The sequence below is a fragment of the Bufo gargarizans genome, chromosome 9, assembly GCF_014858855.1.
Source record: "Bufo gargarizans isolate SCDJY-AF-19 chromosome 9, ASM1485885v1, whole genome shotgun sequence".
Taxonomy (NCBI): domain Eukaryota; kingdom Metazoa; phylum Chordata; class Amphibia; order Anura; family Bufonidae; genus Bufo; species Bufo gargarizans.
This window is the reverse complement of record NC_058088.1, coordinates 175,850,763-175,878,686: the sequence shown is the minus strand read 5'-3', so window position 1 is coordinate 175,878,686 and position 27,924 is coordinate 175,850,763. Positions and strand designations below refer to the sequence as shown.

General features: G+C 48.8%; 1 protein-coding gene across 1 annotated transcript in view; it reads right to left on the bottom strand.

Moving 5' to 3' along the window:
* ABCD1 (ATP binding cassette subfamily D member 1) overlaps positions 1 to 19,195 on the bottom strand; it is a 48,348-nt gene extending 29,153 nt beyond the window's left edge. The window contains exons 1-3 of the mRNA XM_044306262.1: positions 17,513 to 19,195; positions 995 to 1,175; positions 104 to 246 (exon numbers count right to left, since the gene is read on the bottom strand). Coding sequence (XP_044162197.1) covers positions 104 to 246; positions 995 to 1,175; positions 17,513 to 18,547 — 1,359 coding nt within the window. The 5' untranslated portion in view covers positions 18,548 to 19,195. The remainder of the gene's footprint in view (positions 1 to 103; positions 247 to 994; positions 1,176 to 17,512) is intronic.
* Between the last annotated feature and the right edge of the window lie 8,729 nt (positions 19,196 to 27,924).

The window sequence follows — 27,924 nt, the reverse complement described above, 5'->3', positions numbered from 1 at the left end:
CCTTTAAATGCTTGATCTTACAGGCCAAAGCCTGAGGCTGCCCAACTGAGAGATTGTCATGACTATATAACCGCTTCTTTTCGTCTGACGAAATGCGACTCACCTCTTTGTAAGAAGACATCACTCTCTCTGTTGCGTCAGCCGTAGCAGTCAGCAGATTCCTTGCGGTGGTGAAGGCTTCGGCGCGTTCACTTATTAGTTCCTCTTCTTTCTTCTCCATCGCTGCCTTCTTCACTTCCTCTGAGTCTAAGGTCAAAAAAGGAGAACGTCAGCTTCAGTCTGTTATGCATTGAGCACCCTTCACCCACATTGAGCTAGGGTTGTTTCGATACCAACATTTTGATTCGGTTTCGATACCATAAAAAAGTATTGCGATACAACGCAAAAAAATGCCGCGTGCATTCCATGGAACGTCCGGCCCAAAATCGAACAGTCCGATCCAGATTTTTAGGGGGACAAGGCGCCACCAATGATAGTTAACGTTTAATACAAATACAGCCGGCGGCAGAAGCACATTGCCGGCACCCGACCTCTGGCAGGGGTTAATTGCCGCGGATCGCAGCGCCCTGTCAGAGGTCGGGTGCCGTCAATGTGTTTCTGCCGCCAGTATTTGTAATGTATTAAACTCCTCTTCGTTCCCATTGGTGGCGGCAACACAGGGGGAGGGAGAGACTGCTTCCTTCTCCCCTGTGCTGCTGAGGGAACATGGCTAGCACAGCCTAGTATCGATAAAAGGCAAATCCCGGTATCGTATCGATACCAGGACAAAAGTATCGATTGGGTATCGAAAATGCGATACCCGAAACAACCCTACATTGAGCGTATGCTGCCACGTTGCTTGCATGACGTCACCGGCCCAGGGGTGCAGAGATTCATCTGATGATAGGCCATCAATATTCTGATCCAAACCCCTTTAAGATGCCCAATGTCTATAGCCCTAATGTCGTGGAGATGCAACCTGGATGTCCTCCACAGAAGTCTACCAGATCCTTACCGCTCTCAGAATATCCAATGGCGGTGATGATGGGCACTGCCACCATGACAAGGCCAGACGCGCTCCACACGTACTTCATGAGAAACTGCTCCAGCATCACATACCACAGCCTCTCCCACAGAATGAGGTTAATCTGCGAGGACAAGTCCTTGTAGCATTGCTGCAGAAGGGATAACTCCACCTGCGAATGGAAAAGACAAAAGGAAAAAAACTGAAGCATTAGTGACCGGAGGAGAGGACAATAAAGGGTTCTTTTCCATGCCGACCGCAGAATATGTATAGAGATAACACCGTGAACTCACCTGAATATATTGAGATATATTGAGTGATCATAAATGGGGCCGAGACGCAAAAAAAAGTCAAACGGGCTGATCTGCAATACCAGGCTCGGCCCACGGACAAGAGTGGCGCCGTTTCTGGAGATAAAACCCCAGCTTTTTATTGTAACCCTGACAATCCCTTTAAAGGGCATCTGTCAGCAGGTTTGTTCTCCCTTGTATTAACATGGGGCGTTGGCCATGTGCTATGATGGTAGCGTGGTGACATATATAATATTATATTATATTATATTATATATGAAAAAAAATAGAAAATACAGCAGCACTCCTATGATGCCGGGTGCAATTCCTAAATTGTTCCTAGGACCTGGAACGATGATTATAAAGGAAAAAGGATAAGGCAGCACTTCGGTCTTCCAGCGAATAAGTGGATACTTTATTACACCCAACAGCCGGGGGTGTAATAAAGTATCCACTTTTTCACTGGAAGACCGAAGTGCTGCCTTATCCTTTTTCTAATATATATATATATATATTAGTGGGATCTCGCTCTGGTAGATAGGGTAAGCAGGCGCAGTACAGAGGCAAAATATAAGTTCTTAACTCAAAACGTCAGTGTTTATTCACACGACACAAAGCCTCAGATCCCCAAAAACAGAGACATCTCTGCTGAGCCCAGCTGCCTATTTAAGGACAGCCAGGTGCTGCCAAAACCTGGACTGGCACTTAAAATCCGGTCCAGTATTTAACCACACCTGGCTGGAAACCAGCCCAGCCGCACATGCCGGGAATAAATATAATATATATATGCGCTTCTAGGCAGCACCACCAAACCAAAGTACGACCGGAAAAGTAGTTCTCACTTGTTCCCAAGTTGCAATGGAAGCACGGATAATCGCCAGGAACTGAAGCTTCCAGACAACATATAGATGCTTTAATAAAAAAGTGCTAAAATCCAGACATGTACATCAGGTCTACCACCCGTACATCTAATAAAAAAAATAAGAGTACTGCGGCACTTCCAATAAAGTGACATGTGCTTTATTCACCAATAGGCACGACATTTCGGCATTTCGGTTCACTCCATGGAACCTCACTGCTTGAAAAAGGTTCCATGGAGTGAACCGAAATGTCGTGCCTATTGGTGAATAAAGCACGTCACTTTATTGGAAGTGCCGCGGTACATTAATATATATATATTTTCACACCTGGTAAATATTTTTATCACTTAGCCTGTGTAAGCCTATTTATTCTCATAATATGTTCAAAAGGTCAGGCAATGTAAACATGAACACACCTGGTCCTGTCGAAAGGGCAGAGGACGCGGCAGCTGCAGAGAGAACAGAGCCTCTGGGTGTAACGGTAACGCCTCCATTGCTCCAAGAGGCTCATTTGCATATATTAAAACATTCTTTTTGTCTCAGCAATGCGGACACATATGAACATGGGACGAACACAGATGCCTTCAGCTGCTAAGCGCACATGTAACAGGTCAGCCAGTGTCATAGGTACAAATCTGCTGACAGATGCCCTTTAATACTTACCCCCTCCATTCTTTAACACTGCTGTCATACAAGGAGGATATCACAGGCTTGTGAGTAAAAGGCCATATATCAGCATAGCACGACATGGCTGAAGGACTCCGATTCACATAATGTGACAATGCCTGTCACCAATGACCTGGATATTTCTCCCTCAGCAGTAACCTTGGATGAACATGGACACATCAAGTGCAGCGCTGCCATTTACTACATCCCCTCAGGGCCCAGGACTGGGTTATAAGTCGGTGCCAACTCCGTACACAGACACATAATATCCGCTATAATGAAAGGGGCATTTGGCATGCTCTAACTAGCTAAGCTACCACAGGGTGCACCACACTGCTGATCCAGAGCAATGATCTCTCTAAAGTAGGGGTCTGCTGCTCCTGCTCTGATCTCTAGAAGACAAGGGATGGGTCACTGGTCAGCGCTGCGCCTCCTAAGTGCCCGCCAGCACTTTGAGTAATGGTAGATCACTAGAACAGGGGTCAGCAACCTCCAGCACGCCTGGTGTTGCGAAACTACAATTCCCAGCATGCATGCTTAGCTGTTCCGTAAACTCCAATAGAAGTGAATGGAGCCCGCTGGGAGTTGTAGTTTGACAACAGCTGGAGTGTCTGAGGTTTCTGTCCCCTGAAAGCTACCATATTCCATCACTTTATGATTTGTGAAGGGTTAGGGTCCCCTCTAGTTTATCACTGGGTCCCTGCACAGTGGCACCCAGTCTCCCGCTGCTGCAGTTCCCTGTACAGCCGGGTGTGCTGGGACGGTTTAGAAGGGCGACTAGTGCCGCGGCCCCTACAATGTCAGGACCCAGAGGTCAGAACTCAAACAAACAAACAATCATAAAACGATGGCGCAGGGGTCAGCATCCATCTCTACAACCCTCAGCATGCCCCATTGCAACAGCGGCTGCTGTGCGCCGCTGTTCCCCTACTTACCACCGCAGTCCCGGGCACAGTGTTCAGCGGTGATCTGCGAACAGTGCTTTCCATTCACTGCTGCAGTCCTGGGCTCTGTCTGTGTGGGTGCTGTTGTTCTATGAGCCGCTCCAGTTTGCTCTCAGCCCTGGCCACAGCATGCTTGCTCCTAGTTTCCTGCAGCACTTCCTTAAGAGCTGGCGCACTTCACTTCCTGGGCTTTATGGGTTAGGTCATGTGATCTATTCTAGCCCACCTGCGCATATATAAGTGGCTCAGCCCCCTTCCCAGATGCCTCAGTGTCAAGGTCCTTGTGTCCTGCTAAGGTTCCTGGTTATCGCTAGTGTTCCTGACTCATATCTGTATTCCTGGATCCTGCTACCTGTTAGATCCACATGTGCGCTTGCCTTGACTCTCCTGTTGCCGATCGGGATTGCCTGACCTGTACCTGTGCCGACAGCGCTGACCTTTTGCCTGTCTGACTACGCCTCTGCCTCATCCTTTGGCCCTGCACATCTGGTACCTTTCTCAGGTACCGCCTGGACCAGCGTCCTCAAGAGGTAGCGACCTGGTGTTCCCCTCGGAAAAGTCTATCCCCACCATCAGGGGTACTGTGAAGATCCAGGGGTTCAATTAGACAACGTGCTTAGAGGAGGTAGGACACGTGGCACACTGGGTTCACACTCGCTGGTTCGTGACATCCATTCACTTCTATGGGGGTCTCAAGAACAGACAAGCAATTGTGCATGCTGGGAGTTGTGAAACTACAACAGCTGCAGGTTGGTGATCCTAGTCCTATACCACCACTTTATAAGATGGGGATACCCCTTTAATCCAGGAGGGATGCTGTTGGGCCTTAGCCATGGAGATGTCTACGAAGTTTGGAAACACACAACAAGAGTAAGGGTCAGCAAGCGCCAACACTCCAACTGCTGCAGAACTACAACCCTCATCATGCACCATTCACTTCTATGGGACTTCCAGGCACAGATGAGCAAGGGCGCACGCTTGGAGTTGTTGTTTCCCGCCAACAGGCTGCTGACCTCTAAGAGAGCAGTTAATCCCCTTTCTGCTGCCAGTCATGTGACCTGTTATCTGAGATCCCATACTGCCCTGCTAACCGGAAGCCTGAATTTAGCTTTAGACCTGAACAGAGAGCAAAAACCATCACAGAACTGAACCAGGACTAAAAAGAAGTAAAGGGAAAAGCTCAACACGTTATCCAAAATGTAAGTATAATTTTACTGTAGAGTTCCCCTTTAAATACTATGTCAAGTGCTTCTTTGTTTCCAAAATAACTTAAGGCACAGCTCCGCTTGCAAGTCACTCCCCCCCCCCCCAAACATGACAGCGTGAGAACTTTTGCATTAGCTTTTCTTCTTTTTATGCTAAATGGACGAGCATAGCAGATCGTGACGGCAGTGAACTGGTTAAGCAGGCCGGCGTCGGGCCTTTTTTTGCTTTTGTTTAGCGTCTTAGTAACCAAAACACATCTGCAGAAAGCCGTTAGAGAGCAATGTCCTGTAGTAACCTTCCCTCCGAGCCAGAATTGTTCCGCAGAGATTACAGGCTGCAAAATACCAGCGCTTATCTGAACTCTGCTGCAGGGAACAAACCTCAGGGCCTCGAGCGGCCGAACGTCAGCGCAAGAGAGCACTCCAGACCATGAGAGCGTCATGAAGAACAGTCAGCGCTCCTCGAGGCGTCCTCCTTCTGTCAAGTTGTTAAAATCAGTTCTTTTCTTAGTTATAGCTCTTAAAGAGTGATCACCAATATGGCCGCCACCGGGGGGGGGGCCATACGAGGGACAGATCAATGCGTCAAATGGTAGATTTGTCCCTTGGGAGTCTGGAAAAGTTGGGTGACAAGTCCAGGTGTTGGTGCCATAAAAATGGAGTTTACAAAACTGGAAAACTCAACTACTACTCCGAGGGTGGATTCTGATTTCCATCCACAAAACACGGACGTATCTGGGAGGTCTGTATGGCGGCAGTTTCCTTTTTCTCGATTCATTCATTTAAAGGGCATCTGTCAGCAGTTTTGCACCTATGACACTGGCTGACCTGTTACATGTGCACTTGGCAGCTGAAGGCATCTGTGTTGGTCCCACGTTCCTATGTGCCTGCATTGCTGAGCAAAATAAAAGTTTTAATATATGCAAATGAGCCTCTAGGAGCAACGGGGAGGGGGAGATCCCGCGCCTGCGCACTGCCTCGCCGGGCCATGCACACTGCGATACCCATTGTGGGCATGGCCTCAACCACTGCGCATGCCCCCTTGCCGCTGGTTTCGTGCCGTTCGCCGCTGCATGCGCAGTAGTTAGTGAGATTGGTGATATGAATATAGATTTGTCTCCCCCGAGATCAGCTGTCAGGAGCTCCCCACACACATGAATGTGTTGACCAAACCAGTGTTGGGTATGGCCAGCTTAAGAATGGAACTTCCAAAAGAATCACAAATAGAGCTCAGGAGCAATAAGGATCTGAATATGTCCAAGGACATTAAAGGGGTTCTTCATGAATACAAAAAATTTAACGCAATTATTCACCCCTCATGGCAAAATTTTCGAAGAGAGGGTATATTAGGAGTTTACAGCACATGCTGGATTCTTACCTGAAAGCTCATTTTTGCGGTACCAAAGGGGTGTATCAGCCGCCAGTCTACTTCCCGGTCCCTCCTGACACACATGACTGTTCACCAATCACTGACCGAGGCAGGTGACCTTTGTGGTCAGGGATAGGCTACATTGAGTCGAAAAAAGCAGTAGAGAACGTCAGCGGATCGGGGAGTCCCGAAATGGGAACAGCTGGGGGTTGGTTAGTTGAGCATGACTTATTTTCTCCTTATCCGAGTTAGTTTTTTAAAAAAAATTCACAACCCTTTAAGATAAAATGTGATGAGTCTGAACTAACCTTAATATCAATGTGTTACTAGTGGAGAGCAACTTCTACTGAACAACACAGTGAAAGGGATGGGCATAGCACTCACTGGATTACTGAGGTCCCTTAAATTTACTGGTTCTGGAGAACAAGGGGAAAATCGGACCCATATCAGAAAACCCTTAACATCCCTCAACTAATAGTCTTCACTCCTCAAGCTCAGATGTTCTACAAGGAACAAATGGTCAAGACGGTGGTGAATTCTGGAGGCTCCCTTGAAGCCGCTGTCTACTGATCGGTGATTGCTAAGGGCTTTTTCACACCTGCGTTCTTGTCTTCCGGCATAGAGTTCCGTCGTCGGGGCTCTATGCCGGAAGAATCCTGATCAGTTTTATCCTAATGCATTCTGAATGGAGTGAAATCCGTTCAGGATGCATCAGGATGTCTTCAGTTCCGGAACGGAACGTTTTTTGGCCGGAGAAAATACCGCAGCATGCTGCGCTTTTTGCTCCAGCCAAAAATCCTGAAGACCTGCCGCAAGGCCGGATCCGGAATGAATGCCCATTGAAAGGCATTGATCCGGATCCGGCCTTAAGCTAAATGTCGTTTCGGCGCATTGCCGGATCCGACGTTTAGCTTTTTCTGAATGGTTACTATGGCTGCCGGGACGCTAAAGTCCTGGCAGCCATGGTAAAGTGTAGTGGGGAGCGGGAGAGCAGCATACTTACCATCCGTGCGGCTCCCGGGGCGCTCCAGAGTGACGTCAGGGCGCCCCACGCGCATGGATGACGTGATCGCATGGCACGTCATCCATGCGCATGGGGGGCTCTGACGTCATTCTGGAGCGCCCCGGGAGCCGCACGGACTGTAAGTATACCGCTCCCCACTACTACTATGGCAACCAGGACTTTAATAGCGTCCTGGCTGCCATAGTAACACTGAACGCATTTTGAAGACGGATCCGTCTTCAAATGCTTTCAGTACACTTGCGTTTTTCCGGATCCGGGGTGTAATTCCGGCAAGTGGAGTACACGCCGGATCCGGACAACGCAAGTGTGAAAGAGGCCTAAGAGTAAACTGGTGAGTGCAGTAAAACGTTACATCTTCAACACTTACTCCCAAAGGTCAGCGCCAATTTCCGAGCCAAGTGGGTGAAAGGTGAAGCAGCTCTCAGCTTCTATGTGTGACAAGATGTTGCAAGTTTCATATCTTGATTTGGGCTCTTCTGCTGGTTACAACTGCTCCTGCATAGCTTGACCAAGAAAAGGCCTGGAATGGTTCCAACTATAGAAGGTCACTCAAGCCTCCAGGTCAAACCTCTCTACTTGTGAACTTCACCATGCCATCAACATGTTGTATGGAAGGAACGAGACATAACGCTACGACTATACATCACAAGAAGATATGATGATGTCATGTGTAGACATTGTATCCATCAAATGGCGCAGGTTACCATTTCACCCACCATGTCTACTCTAATTTTTTAGAAAGAGTATTCCCCTATCCACTGGATAAGGTAGAACAGCTAGATCGGTGGTCTGACAGCTGGGATTCTTCCTGAGCGGTCACTGTAAGGGTTCCAAAAATGATGGCAGGCAGGGCCAGCAATACCATATTGTGGCACATTATACCACTCCAACAGGGCAAAATACCACAGTCCATCACAAAATACATCCCCAAAAACTTCCACTGGCCGGCCCCCTCGGCATCGGCTCTGTAAGGTCTATGGCCAATCCACCCCCTGTCTGGGACACAACGAGGAAGAGTTGCTGCCGGAAACTTCAAGGAGAGCGAACTTGCTAGCTCAGCTTTCTCTGCCGCTTCATTGACCTGTTTGTTTTCCCCAAACTGCTCAACCTCACCTTCTGGGACACAAGGAGGAAGAGGAGCCGCTAGAAACTTAGAGGACACTGGCCTTGCCGGCCAGGCTCTCTTTTGCTGCTCCTCCACCCTTCTCGTACTCCATCAACTGCTTGGCCTCACCTTCTGACTGCAGGGAGTAGGACCTACCCAGAGATTTGGAGGCTACCCAAAGTAAAGCACAGGCACATGAGGCACGCTATACAAGAGGCTCTTTGGCATCCAAACTTGGTGGGGACCGATCAGTCGCTTTTGGTTGTAGCCATCTAAACAAATAATATATGTGGTGCTACTATAATGTGAGGTTTTATGACCCAGTAGACCACATGCTATAGTAGCACTCTACATGATCCCCACAAACAGCACCACTCTTGTCTACAGGCTGTGTCTGGTACTGAAGTTCAACCTCATTTATCTACTAAACCATAATGAGGGATAAACCCTGATCAGGACATAGTAACTACACAGATCGTCACTCCCATATACATAAACATCACTAATGTGGACCTATAATCTGCCAAGATGGTCATATTTCCGTCTTCTTTCGGCAGTCCAGACAGATGGTGATGGATGAGATATAAATGCAGAAAGTCAACAGACTCTGGCACTCCACAGAACGAGGGCAGCTTTCCAGACAGTGAGTCAAATAAACATTACTCCTATTCTTATCAGCCGAAGTAAAAGTTCTTGAAGATTCCTGTAATATCTTTTTACCTTGTAAATCACTCAATGCATGAACCCAAAAAAATAGTAAATGCACAATTAATTTTTGGCAAAAATGTGGTCGACAGGAGAAAAAAAAACGGTTGAGTATTCTGCCGCAGCTCGGCACCAATGAAGCTTCTGGCGATCTTGGTGTATCTAGCTACCTAATCAAAGGCAAACCATTTCAAAAGGCAACTGTGGAGGCAATCACCTGGTGGACTCATGTCCTGGGACTTCCAGAAAACAATGAATAATTCCACTATCCTCATTACCAGAAGAAGAGATTACAGTATTAATTGCTAAATGCTGAAAATACTGGAGCAAAAGGCTATATTCACATGAGGGATGAAACGTCCACGTTCCACTTGCTAAAGAGGGACGATTTTCCATCTGCATGGAATCGGTAATGTCTGACTGTGCGTAGAACCTTTTACCGAGAAAAGGGTTTCCGAGATTTTAATACAGATTACTTATTATCTGGATAGGTCATAGGTATCTGATGTGACACCCGGGACCCCACCAGCTGTTTGAGAAGGCACTGGCGCTCCTGTAAGCGCCACAGCCTTCTCCATGCTGACCAGACACAGCGCCGTACATTGTATAGTGGCTGTGCCTGGTATCGCAGCTCAGCCCCATTCACTTCTATGCGGCTGAGCTGCCCCTAGGCCACGTGACCGATGAACGTGTCCTCATCATTTCTTCTTTATATTTCTACACTCTGAAGCCAGGGGTCTTTAATATAGAGGTCAACTAGATAAGTGGCAGCAAGACTCGCCATATGTGGTTGGGCGAGTTCTACTATATTTTGCATAGTACCTGACCTGTCATCACTCGGCCTAGGGAAAGTTGCGAGAAGGCTGCGGCACTACTGCCTTCTCAAACAACTGATCGGCAGGGGTCCTGGGTGTAGGCCCCTACGGATCAGTTACTGAAGACCTATTCAGAGGATAGGTCATCATTATTAACATCTCAGAATGCCTCTTAAATGCAGCTGGGCGGCAAAGCTATAGCTTCTGGCAACGCCGGACACAGACGTTAACAAGCGCTTGTATGAAACTAGACTAAGGACTTCTTTTTTAAAATCTCTATTTTCTCTCATTTTGGGATGACCTTTTAGGGCTTTGGAACCAATTACTAGTTTTCCAAAGAGTTATGGACTCAAGTTACAATATTTTCAACTTACAATAGTTGTCCAGGAACCAGCCGTTTGACAGGGGGCAGAGATCCTTCAAAACAGCTGATCATCAGTGGTGCCGGTAGTTGGCCCCTTACCGATCTGATATTGATGGCCTATACTGGAAAACTACTTTAGGTGCCTTTCATCTGCTGCTTCTCGATCTTCTATGGTGCCTTGGTCAAGCTGTAGAACTTTCCTTCAGATACGTCAGCAACATAAGAAAACCAAACATGTATGCCGAAACATTTGGGCAGTCTGAGTGTTCCTGGCTACAAAAACAGCTTAAATGAACGACCTGGTGGTGGTGGAAAGATCTGACCATGGCTGAAGGCTATCACTATCTCAGTCGCTAATAATGGGATCATTTAAATTAGAAACTATAAAAGATTTCAGACTTTTAACGAACACAGAAGCAAATTATGTATCTACTAAAGATTAACGAGCGACATTCATTACCGCTGATAACCTCTGGGTTATATCTGGTCAATGCGTCACCTGAACTCTCCAAGAACATTCTGTGATCTTGTCCAGGGTCAAAGAGACCTTTCGTGGATCCAAGTTCTTTGCTTTTAAAAGTTTAAAAGGGGGTTGTCGCTTTTGTTACATTGCTGACCTATCCTCAGGATAGGTCATCAATATCAGATCGGCCAGGGCCCTACTGCTGGCATCACCGCTGATCAGCTGTTTGAAGAGAAGGCAAGGCTCGTCGTCATTGAAGGTCCCGGGTGTCGGACCCTATCCAGAGGAGAGGTCATCAGTAAAACAATCTGATAATAAACGCTTTTAACCCTTCCATCCTAATCGTTAAACATGTGTCTATCACCACCTAAAGTGGTTGTCCCCCAAAAAATATATTCTACAATTTTCACACCAGTACCTGAATCTGAATACTTTTGTAATTGCATGTAATTAAAAATGTAGCATAGCCACTGAGTTATACAATAAAAATGTATCTGTATAGCACCACTTGCTGCTTTTACTTATTTCCTTGTCCACCTCAGTGAGCTCTCTGAGGTGGTCGCACATGGCAGTTTTTTTCCTGCCACCAGCCATATCTGCTATTAGAAGCTGTAACAGTTACAGGGAAAGAGCTGCACCAGAAAAAAGACTACCCTTGAGCTGTGACAGTTACTGGGAGAGAGATGAAGGATACACCACCTAGGCTGTAATAGGAAGAGTGCTGAAGCAGAAAGGACACACCCAAGAGATGTGATAGAGAGCTGCAGCAAAAAGAACACCCCTCCTGAGAAAGGATGCGCCCTTAAGCTACAAACCCACAGAACTGAGCAGAGCAATGAATGCAGGGGGAAGGGGGGGGTGTGAGGTACAGGGCTGGCTCTAGCTTTGTAGAAAGATATTATCATGTACTATACCATTTCTGATTTTTATATATCAGGGGATAACCCCTTTAAGGGCTTGGGGAACCCATCCAAATTTGACTGAAGACATCTGCAATTGTATGGGTAAGTATGAGGTCAGTCTACCAGTACCTGACGCCTACTGTCCCTGGGTCAGCCAAGGTGGCCAAACATATCAGATAGCTTTTGGGTCATCTCTCCTGACTTCTCCATACACTTACAGGTGTCCCTATTGGGAAGAAATCTGCTGGCAGACATGTCTCGTGGTGACTCATCTTCCCAAGATTATAAGTATTGGGCCTGTTGAACTCCAACAGCCTGAACCTTTTCTCCCTCAACATGAGCCGTCAATGGAAGAGTCTAGAGGCCCCTATACTCTTTAGATGGTCAAAACTGGCCACCATTTATCTAATGGTGTATGGCCAGCATTAGACTTCAACCACTCTGACCCTTCCCCGTGACGTAGGCAGCTCATTATCTGCCTCCACCTGTTGAAATACCACGCTCATTCAGCCAGACCAAATGTGCATCGTATGGGCAGCTGGTCCTATCACAGCCTGGTCTTCCACAGTAATCATCTTTATGTTTCAGAGTGCTAAAGTTTATCGGTGATAACCTATTTACAATAACAGTCCTCTGCCAGAAAAAAAAAAAGATAAAAAGTTTACGAAATGGAATTTGTCCTTGGTAGAGAGATGAAGAATCAGCTTTAACCTGGAGCACAGGACATACAGTCCATGAAAACAGCTAAATGTGGCCAAAAGAGCAATAAATAATGTCAACTATAACCACCCCTGGTGATATGTGAACCTCACAGAAAGTCAGAGGGCAATAGGGGGTTATGATGAGACTGTGTGCCCAACAACCTTCTATGATGGTGTCTCTATGAAATCCCTGGGCAACTGAGGCATGGGCCATGGGTGCTGGCTGCTAAAGTGACATCAACAGGCCACTTTGCTTGGGCATTAAAATACAGAGTGAGCACCAGGGTTGCCAACATCTTAAATTTTTGGGGGAATTTTCTTTGGACAATTTAACCAAATAGCAAGGACAGACCAAAATTTTTATGGCCATACACCCCACCCATTTTAAAAAACAGAGGTAATTATATCCTGTCCTTAGAGGAGTTGACCGAGATTTTGATACTGATGGACTAGCCTTAGAGTCATCAATATCTGATCAGTGGAGGTCAGATTACCAGCGCATCCGGCGATCAGCTGTTTGAACAGGCCGTGGCTAAGCACAGCGCCATACATTTGAATGGGACTAAGCAGCACCTAGGCCACGTGACTGATGAATGTGACGTCACTGATCTAGGAAGAGCCTTGCAGCACTGGAGCGCAATGGCCTTCTCAAACAACTAATCATTGAGGGTGCTGGGAGCCAGACCCTCACCAATTAGATACTGATGACCAGGGCCGGTGCTACCATAAGGCAGACCAAGCGGCCGCCTTAGGGCGCACCCTGGGGGAGGGCGGAAAAATGTGACATGGAGGGGGAGAAATGTGACATTGGGGCTGATGGCTGGGGGATGATGTCTGACATGGGGTTCTGATCTGAGGTCTGATTAACATTGGGGGTCTGATTGCTGGTCTGACCTGAGGTGTAATGGAAAATATTTTTTTCTTATTATCCTCCTCTAAAACCTAGGTGTGTCTTAGAGGGCGAAAAATATGGTCCTTAAACCAGCCATTGTCTCAAGCAGAGAGAAGATACCAGGACCACAGAGAAGAGAAGCGTGGGGGGGGGGGGGGGTGCGCCAAAATGTTGCTTCGCTTGTGCTTGTATCCCTATCTACACAGTTATGGCATAGCCACAGGAGCTTTCAATTCTCCATCTCCTATGGTCTTAGCAATTCTTAGGTGGAGAATCTCTTTTATGAGACATCTTATTAAGGTGGCCATACGTATTAGATAAATGTTGATCAAACCCACTGGTTTTGGTGGGACTGGCCAACCACCTAAATGTGAAGGCTTTGTCCTGACTCTTCGGAGAAAATGAATGAATATGTTAGTTTTCAAAATGCTTGACCCTTTGTTCTTAAATTGAAAACACAGCCAAGCATGGATGTGTATGGTCAGAAGGAATCACAGTTGGTCACTCCAAGGTTATTACAGGGTCAGTGTGCTGACAGTATTGTGGTTGGATCAGGCTAGGACACCAAACTGGGTTAATTAGTCCTTAGACTGTAGCAATTTATAGCTTCTTTTTATTCATCAAAGCTTTCATATGGCTCCTCAGCTTCAGCCAGCTGCTGGTAAAGCCTGAAGACCCCAGCTGAACGCCACAAACGTTTCAAGTCTCCGGTTCCCACAATATTTCATTTCTATGAAGCCACCACAAGAGACATGAGCAAAAGGCTCTGACAAACGTCAAGCTACTTTCACATCGGCATCTGGATAAACACTCCCTGCTGTCTCCTGTTTTAGTCCCTAAAGGCACAGTTTAGAAGGTCAGAGGTTGGCATCGCTACAGTGGACTGGTTATGGAAGTTTACGAGATTGCACTGCAAAGTAATGAAGGTATAAGAACTTGATGGAGCAGCTAGAGGTTCTGAGGTTCTTCAATACCTACTGGAACATTAAGTAGCCGGCTTGGTCATTGCTAATGCGTTTTTTTAAAACATCTGGGCCTGACCAGAAATCAATTAAACTGGCCGTACATGCAAGTTACTCCTTGACCGAAGAGATGTATATATTTTATGGAAAGAGAAGAGACCAGCGGCTGATAGACACCTGGAGTTCCATCATGTTAGATCTTCTTCCAATAGGGACACCAAGAGTGTGACTATGACTGCAAACTTATGGTTAGACCGGTCTAGGAAATTAGGGCACATCTCCATGAGCAATCTTTCGGAAGTTTTCAGTCAAGGGCTTCTACGGTCAAAAGGCGTTTGGCGCTCTACAGAGCACCATGGCAGTCGATTAGGCAATCAAAAGTCGCCTGAGCTCAAAGGTCTGCAGTGATAACCCTTCTTGCGTGACACAGTGATGTGGTACAATATAAAATACTATAACAATTAAGATTCCTGGCTTAATTATTACAAATGCCTTTTTTTCGGTTTCCCTTTAGGACTTTTTTCACTTGGTTTACCGTTACAACCATTTCCTACAGACCCCAATGACTCCATTGACTTATAATGGGTCAGCCTTTCTTCGAGACCTTTGCTATGGGACTTCTGAAGATAGCAGAGCGCACCTGCTTTGCTATTTTTGAAATTTCCACAGCAGTAAATGGAGACAGCTGCGAATGCACAGTGAGCCCAGAGGCGAGACCCACACCTATTGGTCACTCATGGCATACACTATCGATATGACAGAAATGTCCAGATAGTACGACCCTTTTAAGATCTGGGTAGGTGAGGCAAAGGATTCTACGGAAAATTTTGCTATCATTTATTCGAACATTTGAAAACTCAAAGGGGCTGTCCCATCTCTGGCACTGATGGCATATCACTAGTATATGCCATCAATGTCAGATACGGGCAGGTCCCACCTCTGGTACCCGTTGCTATCTCCACAATGGCCCTCCACCCCGAAGGGAAAGTAAGCACACAGCGCATGTGTGGTGTACTCTCCAATCACTGCTATGGAACTTCCAAAAATAGCTGAGCGAGCATGTGACAATATTTGGACCTCCCATAGTGGTGAACGGAAGGTGGGCTTGCATTAGGGCTGCAATGAGTACTCGACTTAATCAAGTAATTTGACACAAAAAAAAAAATCCTCAATGCAAATTTTTTGCATCGAGGATTCGTTTGTGTCACGTGACCACAGAGCGGGAGTGAAGAGCTTGCTGTTACTCCCACTCCGCAGTCTCCCGCTGCGCTCTGAATACTCACCTTTCCAGCAGGGGGCCTCCGGACACTCCACAGCACGTCAATGGACCGACCTTCTGACATACACACGTCGTGACCTGACGTGCTGTGTGACGTCAGGCGCAGAGCAGTGCGCAACAATGGAGCGTCGGCGGTGGCCCTGCTGGAAAGGTAAGTTGGTGTGACTAAGGCCAGGCGCCTGGAGTGCACAGCGTCATAGCAACCAATGACGCTGTGCACTCCGGGTGTCGGAGGAGCAGGGGTGGGGGAGAGCTGATGGCACTGGTGTGGGGGAGAGTGGAGCTCATGGCACGGGGGGGGGGGGGGAGACAGCGGAGCTCATGGCACGGGAAGGGGGGAGATAGTGGAGCTCATGGCACGGGGGGGGGGGGAGATAGTGGAGCTCATGGCACGGGGGGGGGGGGGATGGTGGAGCTGATGCACTTGGGCTGATCAAACAGTGAGGAACGAAGGGTGTTGGGGACTGATGACAGGGGGTCTGATGAGTTTTTATAAAGGAAAACAGTTATTAATTCATTTTTTCTTATTGGAGTACTCGATTAATTGTAAAAAAATAATTGATAGAATACTCGACTTCTAAAATAATCGCTTACTGTAGCCCTAGCTTGAATGCCCGGCTGTTTCCCCTTCACTTCAGGGGGCTCCTAGACAAAAGATTGGGTCTCAAAGGTGGTATCCTAGCAAAATGCCATAATTGAGATTGGAATACCCCTTTAAAAATCAGTGAGGAATGTGCCTAGCGCTGTGGTCATTGTATATCCAAAGGCACTGAGCGCCCAATGGTTATGGCCGTATTCTTCTCATACGTCATTGGTGGTATCATTTTATAGGGAGTCTGTCAGCATTTTTGACCTCTGAAAACTGCTGACAGTGCCATATAGGTGATGGGAAAGGCAGGGCTTGTGTCCAGTCAGGAGACCCCTAAAGCAGTCACTCAGAGCAAAACGGAAGACCACCACTTTAGATATGTCTGTACTACTCTCCCCAGTCCCTACCTAATGCTGTCAGCAGTTCTGAGGAGTCAAAACTGCTGACAGACACCCTTTAAAGTGAGATCAATTCCTGGTAGAGTAACCCTGCTATGACAGAATATAATCTGGCATCTATAATGCTGTTTACCACCGTCATCGGTGCCACGTTCATTCTCACTTCCCAAAACTGACGGTGGTACAGTTGTCATAGAAACAAGACACATTCTACATCCCTCCTTAATTTATATTCTGTACCTGAAACACAACTTCCATACTACACAAAAGAAACATCTCCTATGGTGGAGGCTTTTTGTTTTATTGGAGGATTCAGCCCTTAAAAGGGGTATTTCCAATTTAGACATAAATGCTGATAGGGGTTCTACCTGTGGGACCCACACCTATCTCCATAACTCTGGTCCACTGACCTCCTTGGTGGCTGCTCGTGCACGGCTCTCTCTATTCACGAATGGTTCCATAATCCCAACCATCTCTTCATTCATTCACAACCTGGACTAGGCTACCTGGGGCTGCCTCACTGGGTGGATCGACTTCAGTTCTCGAGATAGGTGTGGGTTTCAGAGATGGAATCCGCATCTATCAGACACTTATGGCCTACTCTATGGATAAGATGGGAATACCCCTTGAAAGGGGTTCTACTGTTCCACCTGTCCTACTCAGAAACCCAAGGAATTTAGGTAGAGGTATGTAGGTACCCGTGTAGGCCACAAGCAATGGACACAGCTGGTTAACTCTGGGTGGACACTTATGGTTTATTCTTTGGATAGATGGGAATGCCCCTCGAACGGGGTTCTACTCTTCCACCTGCGTCCATTCTTGCATGTGTCCTACTCAGAAACCCAAGGAATTTAGGTAGAGGTACGTTGGTACCTGTGTAGGACATAAGCAATGGACACAACTGGTTAACTTTGGGTGGAATCAACCAAGGAGACAGACTTTTGAAGACGACCCCATAAACCACTGCCCATCTTACCTTATGACCTCCATAGAAGGCAATCTCTTCGGAGTTGGCCACCACTCTTGAGTGCATATACCGCAGCTCTCCTTTCCTTTTCGCTTCTTCTGCCACAAGCTTCCCAAACTTTGGCGAGCAGCTCCTCAACACTTTAGCTGTAATGACAACCACTAGTCCTGCAATGGCAGATGGCCACCTGGTACCTGCTCCCTTAGATTTGGCCGTATTGATCAATGTGTAAGTGGTCACGATTACGTCCAACACAGGTTTAGTCAGGTTGGAGTAGAGATGGGCCACGGAGGTGGCGAAGGCCACCACATCTTCCGTCAAAGACTGGTCGGGGTTCCGCAACCGCCCGTCCATGTTGCTGACCCGGTAGTAAGTCTGGTTTCCAAAGTACAACTTGTAAGCATGGGACACCAAACGGGTACGGAACGCCAAACAAAGCTGACCCTCCAGGTAACGTATGACGCTGTTGACGAAGGTGGCGGGTAGGGCGATCAGCAACCATTTGAGCAGCTGATATGCAAAACTGGCCGGCTGCTTCTTCACGATACATCGGGCCAATCGTCCGTCCAGCTGGGCCACATATACCGAGAGGAAAGTCCTAGAGATGAGGGCTGCCGAGTGCAACACCAGCAACCCAAACTCTTTGCAGGCCAACTTCGGGAAAAGAAGCCGAAGTAGACGGATCAGTCTACGGAAAAACACCTTGTTGACCGCAGTTTTCTCATACACGGCTTGGGGCGTGGAAGAAGACGACGCTTCTTTACCTTTTTGGAGTCCATTTGAATCTTTATGTTTCTGAGAGGAGTGAAGGCAGAGATGTCTCAAGATGGGGTACAGCCGGCGGGCTCCATAGGCTGCCAACGCCAAGGCAGCCACCCGCTTCAAGACAGCGGCCCGGGTGACAGGGGACGGGCAAACCTGGATCATTGTACGGCTGAGTGTATACCCTGTGATTTGTATGGGGGGGGGGGGGGGGGACTTTCTACGCCTCAGACTACAGATTTGTGTAGGTACACATAGTGCACACGAAAAATCTGTGAACATGCAAATCCTTCCCTGTGACTTTTACACAGGAAATGTTTGTGCCTTAAGTGCTGATCCCTATAGTATGTATGTTAGGGATGTATATACGCCCCCCCCAAGACTTCACATGTACTATATAGGTGTATATACAGACCCCTAGACTTCACATGTACCCTATGGATGTATACAGGGACCCCTAGACTTCACATGTACTCTATAAATGTATATACAGGCCCCTAGACTTCACATGTACACTACAGAGGTATATTCGGACCCCTAGACTTCACATGTACACTATAGGTATATACAGACCCCTAGACTACACATGCACACTATAGAGGTATATACAGACACCTAGACTACACATATACTCTAAGGAGGTATATACAGACCCCTAGACTACACATGTACACTATAGAGGTATACACGGACCCCTAGACTACACATGTACACTATAGAGGTATACACGGACCCCTAGACTACACATGTACACTATAGAGGTATACACGGACCCCTAGACTTCACATGTACACTATAGAGGTATACACGGACCCCTAGACTTCACATGTACACTATAGAGGTATACACAGGACCCCTAGACTTCACATGTACACTATAGAGGTATACACGGACCCCTAGACTTCACATGTACACTATAGAGCTATACACAGACCCCTAGACTTCACATGTACACTATAGAGGTACATGCACAGCCATAACCATGTGCATATAACCTATATGTTATAAACCAGCTGCCTATGTGAGGTATATTCTGTCTAGAACTGGACCAAAGAGCTTGCAATCAGTTGTCTAGAGTGCACTACATGTGACCTAAGTGCTCCCTATATACACTGTATAACATGCCACACACATGTCCCCTGCCAGGTCTGGCAGCTACAACTAGAGACATGCATGCTTGTAGGGATGGGTCTCAGTATACAACCTGTAGGTGAATGCAAGTCCTCCCGCTGGGTTACCTGTCCCCTGCCGCCCTCCTGCTCTCAGCAGCTCCGGTGTCTGGAGCCTCAGGTGTCACCACTTCCCGTTTTTGTCCCCGCGGCCGCTGTCACCGTCACTCACTATTGGAAGCGGTAAGCAGGAGCAGGCAGCTGGCCACGCCCACCCAAGCAGCTGACAGGAGGACTAGCGGATGAGAAGCGTCGAGGGGGCGGAGTTGTGGGCGGGGCCTCCGTGACTTCTGCTTGACCGGGGTGCAGATAAGAAAACAGTCCCGCGGACTTTGCCAGTCAACATGGCGTCGTGTTTGGCTTCAAAGGCTCCGCCCAATTATTCCAGGTCTTGGGGGGTGAAAACACGTCACTTAACTTTATTGAACAGAAGTGTTGAGCAACAGGTGACGTCACGGTGGAGGCTTGCAGGCAGTGAGTAGTCCTAGATAAAAGTCTCAGAATCATCTGGAAATGGGAGAAATTGTCTCTGGCTGAAGGGACGTTCTAGAAATGTCGCAGGTGGAAACACGTGGTGCTACAGAGACTGTAAGCTGAGGGGGTCCACCCTCTGCATCCCACTTGCACCATTTGCAGGGGTGCACTTTTCACTTTAAAGGGAGCCACATGGTGCCTCTATGGGCGCCATAGATTTCACCATCTCTCAGAATGGGGGCGCATGCGCAGCATCCTCTTTATTCACTACTATGAGGCTTCAGAAAGTAACGAGCGTCGACGCCGCCATTCACTTCTGTAGGACTTCCGAAAATAGGCCATTTTTGGAAGTCCCGTGTCAGTGACTAGAGAAAGCATTCATGGCGGGGCCCATGTCAGATAGGAGCCGGGCCCAGAGGTCCTGAGGATAGGTCATAAGTATGAGATTGGTGGGGTCCGACTCCCAGCGCCCGCGACAATCAGATGTTTTCAGAAGCTCTGGACGGGTAGGTTATCAGTTAGTCCTGGGCAATCGCTTTCACTTGTGATTAGGGACGAGCGAATCGACTTCGGATAAAACGAGTTCGGGAAATGTTTTTTTTTTTTTTTTACAGTACAAATTAATTTCTGAAGTTATTGCGTGAAGTCTCATCGGAGCCAATACTGTACGGAACTCCTGCTCCGTGCAGTATTAGAACAAGGTTTTATGCGAATCGACTTCGGATGTTTCATCTGAAGACGATTCGCTCATCTCTAATTGTGATGTGTGAAGGCTTTGGCCTGGATTTGTGGTCTGAACTTTGAGAGAGAGAGAGAGAGTCACTTGTGGAGTTAACTGAGAGGTTACTTACGAGTTGCTGTTTTTTTTCTGAGGTTCGTTGCTTGCGGGTCCAGGATTTGGAGCTTTCCGGTTCCATACGTCCGACTTCACCTGGTTCCTTGCGGGTCCCGTTTTGCCCGTTAAACTGTGAGTCTTGTCATACGGTACAGCACAGGGCCTCACGGCTGCCCCTGTACCAGCTCGTTCATTTCACCTTTTTCTTGTCAACCATGTCACAGTTTCACTCCAAGTCACGGTTTTCATGTTTGCTACATTTTCCGATCATGCATGCACACGGTCACCACACCACATCCCCACTCCCAGCGCTGCCAAAACACGTTGTACCAGGTTCCCATGGCAGCCACCAACGCCGTTCCCCTCCTCACCATCATCCCACACTTTCCTTCCCCTCACACCCCTCGCCCAGCTCAGCGGCACGCCCGCCCTCTCACTGTCACCAGTTGCTCGCCGCAACCCGGCCGCTCCACGCTCCCCCTCCACATACTACACCAGTGCCACGGTCCCCCTCTTCCCCGCGTCTCCGTCCTCCTGCCGCGCTGCCAATGGCGTCCGTCGCGTCCCGACGCCCGGTTTGCGCATGCCGAGGGGTGCCGCATACACACCCCTGCACCAAGCACCACAAGATCCAGCACCGCTCCCCTCCATCAGCCAGCACATTCAGAAGGGGGGCGCAAGTCAATCATCCCAAGCCTGCGGCAGGGAACACACCCGCCACGCCACATCCATGTACCAAAAATCCACCGCAATAAAAGCCTTCAAAAACGCTTCACACAAACCACCTGTACGACCCGCATGGGAAAATAGAAAACCATGTAAAGAAAAAAAAAAAAAAAACAAAACCGCCATATGGGAAAAAAAAAAAAAAAACGCCACATAAAAAAGGTAATCCGCCATATGGAAAAAAAAAAAAAAAAACAAACCGCCATATGGAAAAAAAAAAAAAAACGCCACATAAAAAAAAAAAAAAAAAAAACCCGCCATAGAAAAAAAAAAAAAAAAACCCGCCATATGAAAAAAAAAAAAAAAAAAAACGCCATATGAAAAAAAAGGAAAACCATGGGAAAAAAAAAAAAAAAAAAAAAAAGCCACATGGGATAAAAAAAAACCCCGCCATATGGAAAAAAAAAAAAGGAATCATCAAAATCAAACTACCCCCGGTTTCATTTCTACATTTCATACTACATCCACCATACCGGGTCACCATTGCAACTCACGGCGCAATCCTCTCAGGTCATGCTAACGTTCAGACCGCTGTCAACTCTCGTCATAACACTTCTGTCTACCCCTCTTTTAGGCGGTCAAGCTCATTCTTATTTACGCTGCACGTATCCTGTGATTTTTCTTGCTACCAAGTACGTACACCTGCTCAATCGTTTATTTTTCCTACATTTCACTCCATCCCGTTAGGGTCAGCGTGCTGGCATTAGGGGCGTCGGAATCCCACTAGAGTATCCCCCTCTTGGCTCCGCCATCAGTCAGTGGTCCGCGAGGCCAACACCCCGCCTCACACGCTCGGAGGCAGCCGCCCATCGCGCCACTCGTTAGTAAGCCGCCTCGCTGTTGCATAGAGAGGGCCTCACCTGTCACTCCCTTTCCCTAGTCCTGTCTTACAAGTCACCGAGAGGCCTCACACTCCTGCCACCACGTCAGTGGCCTCATCAACCCCTCGCGCCAACTCATAGATGGTGCCTCTCAAGCCGCTCGGCAATTAGCAGGGCCTCATCTGTCACCATCTTAGGCTTAATTATTTCGCCATCCGGCATAGCTAGCTTGCCAGCACGATCCTGTGTTTCCCCACACTAACAAACTATTCTGTTTTAGCATGTCTCTGGAAGGAATTGAGAACTTTTCCCTTCCGGGCACTCCGGCCAGATCCATCACCTTAGCCCAGGGAGACGATCTTGCCAGCCCAGCATCCATCAGATCCTGGACAATTCCGCGTATCACGACGGAATTGAGGAGACGGCAGATTCCCTTCCCCGCCACGGCAAGGAAAGCGGAGCTTTTCCGACTACTGCGCACGTCAACCAGTAACGCGGAGGCAGGGGAAGGACCCAGCCAGTCCAGCACGGGGGACATACACGCCATGCTGGCCTCTTTGACGTCCATGTCCAGGGTCAACGACAGGTTAGAGAGGCTGGAGTCGGTCACCACATCCCTCTCCTTGGCAGTGCCACCACCGGCAGTGCCACCACCGGCAGCGCCACCGGCACCATCCGGTTTGCCAGTGGGTGTGCCATCCATCAACCCAGATGACCAAGAAGTCAGCCCGGCGCACATGATACCGGAGCACTTGAAAAGGGACATTCTGGAAGGTAAGGATGTGAACCTGGCCTCCCTCCTGATTGCCTCTCAAGACATTGTCGAGAACAAAACGTATGCCTACGACGATGTCTCGGTTGTGGTCAAATCTAGGGATGCCCGCCTCAATAGAAAACTGTCTATTCCAGAATTTGTGTTGGCTTTCGGCATCTACAGGGAGGTCATCTGCACGGTCTACCCTAACAGAAGGGAGGAGCTCGACCTCTACATGCACAAGCTGGTGGACCTGGGCAACAAATATGGAGGGTCGGCATTCTATGACTACCATAGATCTTTTTCGGCAAAGGTGGCAGGGGCTTTCTCCCAGTACGGAGTCCGCTCCAACTGGGCTAGAATCGACACTGTCATTTTTTGCCGACACTTCGCAGGCCTGAGGACGCCAGCTTGCGTGCACTGCTCCTCCACGGCCCACACCACCAATTTCTGCCCGAACGCGGCGGACAGACAATCCCCCTCTCAAGCGGCCGGCCCCTCTGGGGTCACGGAGAAATCAACCCGGGACAAGCTGGGGCGGCCAATCAAGTTTCTGGGCAAGTCCCAGATCTGCAACAATTTCAATATGGGATCCTGCAATTATAGCGGGTGTAGGTTGTTGCACATTTGTACCAATTGTTTCCGGGCACATGCTAAGTCAATGTGTCCAAATAAAATGTTTTCCAAACAGTATCTATCGACCATAAATATGCCGGTTTTTACAGCATTCATGTCTCAGCACCCATCCAGACATCTCACGGATTTCCTCGTGGCGGGTCTGACCGAAGGCTTCCACACGGGCATCCTGCACATGCCGACAGGTACCCTGGAATGTCCAAATCTCCTATCCGCCCAAGGCAACCCCACCGCAATTGACGCCCTCATAGCCCTGGAAGTCGCAGAGGGCTTCGTGCTGGGACCATTCAAGACACCCCCATTCACCACATGGCGCACCAATCCCATTGGCATCGTCACCGGGAAGTCTTCCCAGAAACAGAGGCTGATCATCGATTTATCGGCACCACACGGTTCAGCCGACCCCAGTCTCAACTCCCTCATTCCGTCGGAAGAATTCTCACTCCAATACACCACCATAGATCACGCCATCACCGCCATCAGGCAAGCAGGGGTCGGAGCATGGCTCAGCAAAACCGACATCGCCAATGCGTTCAAATTGCTACCAATCCACCCGTCGCTGTGGCACCTTCATGGCATCAAGTGGTCCGGAAACTATTATTTTTTCTCCCGGTTGACCTTCGGATCCAAGAGTAGCCCGGCCATTTTTGACACATTCGCGGAGGCACTATGCTGGTTGCTCTTGAACGTAGCAAGATGCCCGATGGTCTTGCATTACCTTGATGACTTTCTACTCGTGGAGGAAAACATCTCCCCTCCCGCCAGCCTCAGGGCCACCATCAAGCTGTTCGGGGAACTTGGGGTACCCATCTCCTCCGAGAAAACAGAGGGGCCGGACACAATCATCACCTTCTTGGGCATTCAGTTGGATTCGGCCTCCATGCAAGCCAGTTTGCCACTCGGGAAGATCCAGGTTATTCTCAACCACATAGACAATTACCTTCAACTCGGCAACTGCAATCGCAAGGAGTTACAGTCCCTATTGGGTTCCCTGAACTTTGCCATGCGCATCATTCCCCAGGGTCGCTCGTTCATTTCACGGCTTCTGCACCTTTTTCTCCACGACTCTCACAGGCTGCCCCTGGATGCCCACGCCACTGCAGATCTGGGTATGTGGAGGAGATTTCTGTCCGCCTGGAACGGCAGGAGCATGTTCCTCCCTCAGCTATCGGACTCTTCCCCATCTATCTGGTCGGATGCGGCATCCACCACAGGCTTCGCGGCCATTTTTGGGAACGATTGGCTGTGGGGTAGCTGGCCTCCTGCGGTCCAGGGTTTGGAAGGATTCTCCACTACCTCGGCTCTGTTCGAGATCTACCCTATCGTGGCGGCCGCCGTGGCGTGGGGTCATTCATTGGCAAACAGGTCGGTCCGATGCTACTCAGACAACCAGGCAACCTGCCAGATCATTAACAAGGGTCGGTCCAAATCCCTCACAATCATGAGGTTCCTGCGCAAGCTTACTTGGTTGGCAGCTTGCAACAATTTCTTCATACACTGCTTCCACGTCCCGGGAAGGTGCAATACGGCAGCTGACAATCTGTCTCGTTTCCAATTTCAGGCATTTCATCAGGCTCTCCCGTCAGCGTCACCCACGGCCTCCATCACCCCGTCATTTCACCAGCTCATTTCTGGATTAGATGTCATCATGCGCCATAGCCAGTCATTATCCCATTCTGCACTATCAGACAACACACGCAGGTCATACAACAGAGCATTCGCACTGTTTAACAAATTCCTGTTGGAACACAACATCACGCACCCATTTGTCATGACTTCCCTGCTGGGGTTTGCTTCCTTTTGCCACCTCAAGCTCAAACTGTCATACAACACCATCAAGCTCTATCTCACCGGTATCCAACATCACATGCTAATCATACTCCCCAACAACATCAGTTTCATGGCCTCACACCAGATCAAAACCATACTCAAGGGCATTCAGAAGACAGAACCCGCACGGCCGACACAGAGGACTGCCCATTAACAGTCACATTTTCAAAGCACTATCCGACTTATTAGACTCCAGTCCTTTTGAAGCTGATACCAACTCCATCATCAAGACAGCGATGTACCTGGCCTTCTACGGATTCCTGAGGCCCGGGGAATTCACCACGACCTCGGCGACCCAAACCACACATTGTCTGCTAGCCTCCCACTTGACGAACACGTGGGATCATTATATCCTAACCTTACCTCACTCCAAAAGCAGTCAGCTCTCACCCGTGAACATTCCATACTACCCTACGCAGAACATATGGTGCCCAGTCGGGGTTCTGGACGCGTACAAACAGCATCACAAGTTCCTACCCTGTCAGCCACTACTTCAACTGCGTGGGTCTGTACTCACCACCACCACCTTCATGACCTATGTCAGGTCATCCCTCACTCAACTAGGCCTCAACGCATCCAACTACTCTGGGCACTCCTTTCGGATCGGGGCCGCGTCCACGGCCTCCAGTGCCAACATCCCGGCTCATGTCATTAAGAAATTGGGGCGCTGGAAGTCATCCGCTTTCGCACGTTACATCCCCAATCCAACACGGGAGTTAAGGAATGCTTTCCAAAACATGTCGGGTTGAGTTTTCCTGTATATCGAATACAATAAACGGTTTATCTCATTTTTGCCCTCTTCTTTCTCAGGCCTACCTCATCCTCGGTTTCGGCACACCACAACCGACTACGCTTATTCCCTGTTTCCTAGGTTCTTCACTGTACTACCGTAAGTGCCTCACAAGTGTGAAGGCTTTGGCCTGGATTTGTGGGAGGGGCTGAGGTCCGCCTCCAGCCTATTTAGGGCACCCCTCTACCTGACTCCTGCACCGTCCGAGGTCTGAACTTTGACCCTCCCACCACTCCACTCATTTAATAACTCATTTCTTCCACATCTCTTTCCTTGGGTGGGCCCTCTTCTTTCTCAGGCCTACCTCATCCTCGGTTTCGGCACACCACAACGACTACGCTTATTCCCTGTTTCCTAGGTTCTTCACTGTACTACCGTAAGTGCCTCACACAAATATACAAACATCGTAATAGTCAGCCATAGATGCAGGACACGGTTGCCAACATCATTCAGGACCCCCCAGCTGTCTCGGTTCCTGAGTTATGATACTTTTTCTTAATATATAAATTAGGCCGTTGGTGCAATGAGGGCGTCATCATTGCTCTTGTACGGCATACATATTAGGACATCCTCAGACATCATCCACAACTTCCTCCTCCCTCAAACCAAACTCCCTCGTCCCTCAGACATCAGTAAACAAAATACCTCCTCCATCAGCCCTCAGCCTAAACTCCATCAGGTGTCAGCCGTCAGACATCAGGTGTCAGCCCTCAGCCCAAACTCCAGGTGTCAGCCCTCAGCCTAAACTCCATCGGCTGTCAGGGGTCAGACATCCGGTGTCAGCCCTCAGCCCAAACTCCATCAGCCGTCAGACATTGGTTGTCTGGGGGAGGGGGGGCGGCACAAACAGTGGCGTACATATAGGGGTCACAGTTGCGACTGGGTCCGGCCGCCTGTTGACTCCTCTGGCCCCTGCAGTCAGTGTTCCCTCTAAGGTGCGCGGGTGGGCGGCCGTGCAGCAATTATTGTGGCCCCCACTCACAACTTTATAATCCCCGCTCAGCTACATCGCGCCGCTCAAGCTGCAGTGCAGTGACAGTGTCAGAAACGTGGCAGCAGACTCGTCGCCGCGCCGGCAGCTTGAGCCTAACATCTCTCCCTCCGTCATGCGCCTCCTGCCCTGTCTGCCGGCTCCTCCCACTTTATGAATGAAGCAGGCAGGCGGGCAGGAGGCGCATGACGGGGGGAGAAGCTGCCGGCGCGGCAACGAGTCTGCATGCCACGTTTCTGTCACTGCACTGACTGCTGGCATTTTGGAGTGCCGGGCCCGGTCGCAACTGCGACCCCTGTATGTACGCCACTGTTTATGCCTCCCCCTCCCCAGACAACCAATGCCTGACACCTGACCCCTGACGGCTGATGGAGTTTAGGCTGAGAGCTGACCCCTGACGGCTGATGGAGTTTAGGCTGAGGGCTGACCCCTGACGGCTGATGGAGGAGGTATTTTTTTACTGACGTCTGAGGGACGAGGGACTTTTTAGTTAGGGGGAGGGAGTTTTGGCTGACGTCTGACGGAAGAGGGAGTTGTGGATGATGTCTGAGGCCGTCCTAGTCTTTTCTTTACCACTGCCTGTCCCTGTCAGTCAATGCAGAAGCAGTGTGTCCACCATAGATGCCTCCATAA